Consider the following 6,804-nt stretch of genomic DNA (forward strand, 5'->3'; position numbering starts at 1 on the left):
CCTCCTCGACACATCCCCAGAGGCAAGGAAATCAAGAAAAAAATGAACTAGTGGGACCTCATCAAGATAAAAATCTTATGCAATGCAAAGGAGATGATAAAAAAAAAAACTAACAGGCAGCTGACAGAATGGGAAAAGATAGTGGCAAATGGCATATCAGATAAAGGGCCAGTACCCAAAATCTACAAGGAACTTACTAAACTCCATACCCAAAAAAACAGTGAAGAAATGGGCAGAAGACCTGAATAGACACTTCTCCAAAGAGGACATCCAGATGGCCAACAGGCACATGAAACGATGCTCAGCATCCCTCATCATCAGGGAAATACAAATCAAAACCACACTGAGATACACTGGTCAGAGTGGCTAAAATGAACAAATCAAGAGACTATAGATGCTGGCGAGGATGTGGAGAAAGGGGCACCCTTCTACACTGTTTGTGGGAATGTAAACTGGTACATCTGCTCTGGAAAACAGTATGGAGTTTCCTCAAAAACTATCGATAGGACTCCCCTATGACCCAGCAATAGCACTGCTAGGGATTTACCCAAAGGATACAGAAGTGCTGATGCATAGGAGCACGTCTACCCCAATGTTCATAGTGGCACTTTCTACAATAGCCAAAACATGGAAAGAGCCTGAATGTCCATCACCTGATGAATGGATCAAGAAGATGTGGTATATATACAATGGAGTACTACATGGCAATGAGAAAGAATGAAATCTGGCCATTTGTAGCAAAGTGGATGGACTCGAGGGTATCATGCTAAGCGAAATAAGTCAGGCAGAGAAGGACAGATACCATATGTTTGCCTCATAGTTCTGACAGGAGAAACCTAACAGAGGACCATAGTGAGGGGAAGGGGGAAAGAGAGTTGGGGAGAGTGAGGGACACGAATCATGAGAGACTACTGAATACTAAGAAGAAACTGAGGACTGAAGGATGAGTGGGGGGAGGGCGTAATGGTCATGGAGGGGGTCACTTGTGGGGAGAGGCACTGGGCGTTATATGGAAACCAATTTGACAATAAACTATTATAAATTAAAAATAAAAGAAGTATGAAACTCAACACTTCTCACCCAGTTCTAGTACTAAATGGTCTATCTTCCTCTGATTTGTGAAATGATGTTTATACTATTTATAACATTATAGAGATATTTAATTTTTTATAGTGAAAGATTTACCAAAGCCTGTTAAATGCCACCCCATACACACACACAACAATGCTGTATACTGATTACAGAAACAAACGAAGAAGTTCAAGTGGTTCCATAATACTATATTTTCTAAAAAAAATAGATCTGCTAAAATGTTCCCATTTGCAATTTCTGGGTGTATGGGTGTTACATCAGTCTTTTCTCTTTTTTCAAATTCACATAAAGAGTAACTAAATCACTGTGATATAAATTTGCTGATACATTCTTTTTCGTAAAATCTTCAAAATTTTCCTGTAACTTCCTTTGGAACAGCAAGCCAGGGCAGGTATTCATGTGAGAAGGAAGACTCAAGGTCTTGCAGGGCGCATACGTTTGAGAGAGTGTCCGAAGCTATTAATTGGTCCCTCAGTGGTAAGCCATTAGTTGGATATCTAGTTTCATGTTAACAGGCTTACTGGATCTTTCTGAGAGTAACTGCAGTGTTAAATGACTTTGAGGAAGGTTCTTGTACCTGAAGGAAATCCTATAGGATAGATTGCAAAGGCTTCCATTAAAAGCTTCTCCCATTTACTGGGGGAAGAGGAGGATAAGGGGTGGGCTTATTCCCGCTATGGGAAACTGGGCCAATTTTGATATCGTGGCAAGGGATAATGTCTCCTGACTCATCATCTTGGTCATTGTCTATTAAGAGGTTTCCCAAAGTATGTTCTCAAGATTGCTAACTTGATGGAAAGCCCTCAGAAATTGAAACAGAGCCAAAATGAAACCAAAACCCTTACTTCCATAGTCAATACATGTAGGAAACTTTAGATTAAACAAGTATCAACAGCTTTCTTTATCACATCCAAGAAGGGATATGGTAGGATTCTTTTCCATTATTTTTTGGTGTGTGTTTTAGAAATGTACTTGTTCACAATAATATCTTTTCACTGTTTTGAGAAACACACTCTGACAAGATTATCTCTGATTTTTAAAATCCTTGAGTAGACACAGAGGAAGCTGATCTATCTCAAAGTCATGCTGATAAATACAGGCAAGCTCTCTTTACCTACTGATTCATTGGCTCTCAAAGGTTGCTCTGTTATCTCCAATTTCTCACCAGCTGTTTCTGGATGTGAAAATAGAAAAGAAATGCTTCCTATTTCTTTCTTCCCCCTCTTTCTTGAAAAAATTAGAGACAGATTATATAACCCGGGCCTTCCCCTGAGTATATTGCTGGTATATTCAAAAGCATTCCTCAGTAGCTTGTGAGTGGCTTTGCAGAGGTATCTCAAGTTTTAGATACACAGAAGGTTCCTTACTCTTTCAGTAAATCAGTTGATTTACATGACAATTTCAGACATATTTTCAATTTGTGCTTGTGCCTCACAAATTAGGCCTAAGATTTACTGCCCCCTCCTCTTTTTTCCCAGATCTTGCTGTGTACTTAGTGATGTTTAAACAAACATTTAAAAATACAAAAGAGGATCCAATAAGAATTTTAGGAATCTTTTTGTAAGCCAAAGAGTCCTTTCAAAATGTAAGTGATTCTTGACAGAACACACAAGAAAGTCCAGAAAGAAACCCAAATACAGAGAGGAATTAAGTATATGCTAAAAGTGACATTTAAATCCATGGGGAAGAGATAGTTAGAGTTGAGACAACTAGGTAGAAATCCAGAAAAATAGTAAAGTTAAATCTACAACTCACACCTGACCCAATGTAAATTCCAGATGGATTTCCATTTTAACTTGAAAAATAAAACCATAAAAAAAAAAGCATTCCTGTGGCCTGTTTATTTGAGCTAACATACTACCTACCAAGCAAAGTCTTTATAAGTGACAGGTCACAATGAAATTGTGGGAACTTTGGTAGGAAAAGCAGGATCCAACTCTTCCATTGAGGCTGGGAAATGGTTTGGTAGACCAAAAGGAGGAAAGCTAAAGGGGGTTTGATATTTACATTTTGTAATGACAATAAGACATATTAGCATTAATTATGTGATCAAGAGTGGCATATTTGGGGATATAGGAGCCTGGATGGGAGATTAAAGGGAGATAGAGACTACGAATGACCAGATAATAAGTTTACCCTTGGTTCCCTTTTTACTGGGGAACCTCTGGGAGTTTATAGATAGAGACTACGAATGACCAGATAATACGTTTACCCTTGGTTCCCTTTTTACTGGGGAACCTCTGGGAGTTTATGAGCTAGGGTTTCTTTTGGGGGTGGGGGGGATATGCAGGCTTTCTTAACCTTTATTGATATTTTTGGCCAGATAATTCTTTGTCATGGGAAGCTAGCCCTGTGGGTCACAGGATGCTTAGCAGTATCAGAGGCCTCTACCTACTAGATGCTAGTATCATCTCCCCCTTTACAAATTGTGACGACCAAAAATGTCTCCAAACATTGCCCAATGTCTCGCGGGCAACAAAATTACCCAGTTTGAGAACAACTGAGCTCTAGAATGACAGAATAATTGGCATTTAAAAAGAACTATGCAGTTGTGATTATGTAGACTGGACCCAGGTCAGCAGGACAAGAACCTGAGGGAATACAGTAATGCTGTCCCAGTCCCCTCGCTGTGGCGTATTGTTACAGTAAAGGGCCTCTCATAAAGTCTATCTCCCTGAATCCCGCCCTTGTATAGTCCCCTCCCACAATGACGTAGGGCTTCACCATGTGACTTGCCTTTGATCAGTGGACCATCAGCCACCGTGACACAGACTGAACTGGAAAGGCATTTGTGCATTGGGACTCCTCTTGTGTTGGACCCAGATTTTAATATCGCCCCCCAAAACCAGAGACCGCCAGGGAGGCCGAAGCATGCTTGCAAAAGCAAAGGGCTTTATTATGAATTCATGCCCGGCCAGCCTAAACTCGGGCTCACAGATTTCAACAACACACTGGATCCACGTAGAGTGAGCCCCGAGCATGGCGGGGCAGGGCCTTTTATGAGTTTGGGAAGGGGGAGTTACAGGAAATTGTGACACAGGTACAGGGGTCCAATCATTATAGCATCACATCATTGACAGTAACTTTAACCAATTACAGAGTGGACCCGGAACCCTCATGTAGGGCGTGACTAGTCTTACCCTCCATCTTTAGGCCCGCCCCCAGAAATGTTAATGGTGTTAGCTGGCCTTCAAGGTCGGAGGGGAAACCTGAATCAGACCTGCATCCTTACATTTGGAACACCGCCACCATGTAACAAAGCCCACGCTAGCCTTCTGCAGCCACACAGTCCAACTCACACCCAGCACCAGCTTCCAGACAGAAGTGAGGCTCTCTAACACCAGGTAGCCACAGCGAAGCCACCATGACGACATGATCCCAGGCAAGCCAGCAGAAAATGGACTTACCTGAGCCCTGACCAAGTTGATGACAATGCAATTATGAACAAGTGAAATGGCAGCTGTTTTAAATCACTAAGTGTTTGTTGTGTTGTTATGTTGTTAGATAATTTGCAGTAGGTGTGGATTAGATCACTATCACTGGAAATGAAAATATGTGTCCACAACACATTTGGAATAATCTGTATTTCTTGACGACTCTTCAGCGAAGAAACTCAGTGAAAGGGCAGAGCAGGTCAAAAAATATAAGCGTTTAGAAACCAAGTGCAAAGGTCAGAGTGAATTCAGGAATGAAGTTGCATGACCAGTTTTCTTTTTTTTTTTAATTTTTAAAATGTTTTTATTTATTTTTGAGAGAGAGACAGTGTGAGCAGGGGAAGGTCAGAGAGAGAGGGAGACACAGAATCTGAAGACAGGCTTCAGGCTCTGAGCGAGCTGTCAGCACAGAGCCCGTCACAGGGCTCGAACTCATGAACTTTGAGATCATGACTTAAGCTGAAGTCGGATGCTTAACCAACTGAACCACTCAGGCACCCCAACATGAGCAGTTTTCAAGAAGGCATTTCTGTATAAGCAGTTACAAATATTAACTTAGCTATTTTGAAAACTACAGATATTTAGTTGCTAACAGTATAATAATAATACTTCAAAGATTCAATTTAACATGTATATTTCTAAAGCTTTAAAGGCATTACCAAGCTAGCTACTTTTTACTTTATATGGAAAAATCAATCTTTAGACTAAACAGGAAAGCACATAAACTCAAAATCAATAACAATTTATATTGCACTAATGATAAAATTCATTTCAATGTATTACCTGTCCACTTGTCTGGAACTCTATTCACTTAGCAATTAGATTTCTAAGATCAGGGCCTCTAATAGAATGCCTCTCATAATTTACCAGTTAAATTTACAGATGGTGATTAGCAGTGGTATTTACAGCTTGATAGGTGCTGAGCATTGACGCTGTTTATTGTACTATTCAAGAATTAACAGTTTCTCAGAGGGTTAGCACTTAGGTTTATGTTTAAGAACATCAGCCTGGGGGAATGTCGGTCAAATCCTCTGCTTTATTTTAATAATATAAAAAGATCAAAGTAATAAGCAATAAAGAAAATCCAGAATGAGATAAAATGGAAATACAGACTCGTAACTAAAAGAACTGGCAGTGAATAAAAGAAAGTGTAAGGCATAGAGAGAACGGACAAAGTAAATAACGTAGGAATAACCAAAATGCATTTTCACAGGCTATTACAGTCACCAAAGGGAACATATGCATAAGTCATATAAGAGAGTGAGGGTTTCTCAGAAACAGGACAAGATTTAAAAAAAAAATGACGGAATTTTAAAGATCTTTTACCCATTTAACAGTCAGTATGAAAAAGCAATAGCATTGTTGAAATAAGTGTTTAAGATCAAAGGGTAACATGTATTTGGATATATAATTTCCATAAGATTTGTTTAAAAAAAGAAAAAAGCAGCCCCAGCCTTGTTTAAATGTTGCTGCTTGCCAAAGGATTTTGGTTATTAAATCTTAAAAAAAATTTTTTTTTAAGAGAGAGAGTGAGCAGGGGAGGAACAGAGAGAGAGAGGGAGACACAGATTCTGAAGCAGGCTGCGGGCTTTGAGCTGTCAGCTCAGAGTTCTCCCCCCACCCCTCCCCAGGGCTTGAACTCACCAAGGGTGAGATCAGGACTTGAGCCGAAATTGGACGACACTTAACCTACAGAGGCACCCAGATGCCCCGGTTATTAATTTTTTCTCAGGTTGAGGAAACAGGGTCTGAGAAAAAATTATTTGGATGTGGGTATCTGGAAGATCTACGTGCATTAGTCAGTTGTACCTTAATGTTGGAAGGACCTGGGTTAAGCAAAGCCGGTAAAATCAGAGAACGGGGTCTTCTGTAAACCTTCTAGTTTACTTAGTAAAAAAACCCAACAACTTGTATATGCAGAAGTTTACCACTTTCCCGAAATTACAACAGAATAAATACCAATTTGGAATTCTTCACCTATCTTCCTTTTCTCTTTCTGCCGGTTAACTTTGCACCCCTCTGCCAGCTCTTGGCTTTACTGAGCAGCGTCTACGCGGAAGGGCCTGAAGACGCTAGTGGTTCCGGCCGGAGTCCCTAAATCCAGGGGTCCCCAATCCAGGCTCCGCCGGCCGGAGCTCGGACGGAAGGCACAGCGGGATCCCGAGGCGTGGGAACCGGGGCCGGGCGTCCCTCCCACCTGGCTGGGCGGAGCCGGCCGGCCGGGACGTGAGGGCCGCCGCTCCAGGTGCTCAGTTGCGGGCGGGGCTGCGCGGGGCGC

At 41.3% G+C, this 6,804-nt stretch overlaps 1 protein-coding gene across 1 annotated transcript in view; it reads left to right on the top strand.

Moving 5' to 3' along the window:
* Positions 1-4,464: 4,464 nt before the first annotated feature.
* Positions 4,465-6,804, top strand: part of RASEF (RAS and EF-hand domain containing) — a 73,623-nt gene continuing 71,283 nt past the window's right edge. The window contains exons 1-2 of the mRNA XM_029919675.1: positions 4,465-4,474; positions 6,631-6,752. Of these exons, the coding sequence (XP_029775535.1) occupies positions 4,465-4,474; positions 6,631-6,752 (132 nt within the window). The remainder of the gene's footprint in view (positions 4,475-6,630; positions 6,753-6,804) is intronic.

This window comes from Suricata suricatta, chromosome 13 (assembly GCF_006229205.1).
Source record: "Suricata suricatta isolate VVHF042 chromosome 13, meerkat_22Aug2017_6uvM2_HiC, whole genome shotgun sequence".
In the NCBI taxonomy this organism is placed as follows: Eukaryota; Metazoa; Chordata; class Mammalia; order Carnivora; family Herpestidae; genus Suricata; species Suricata suricatta.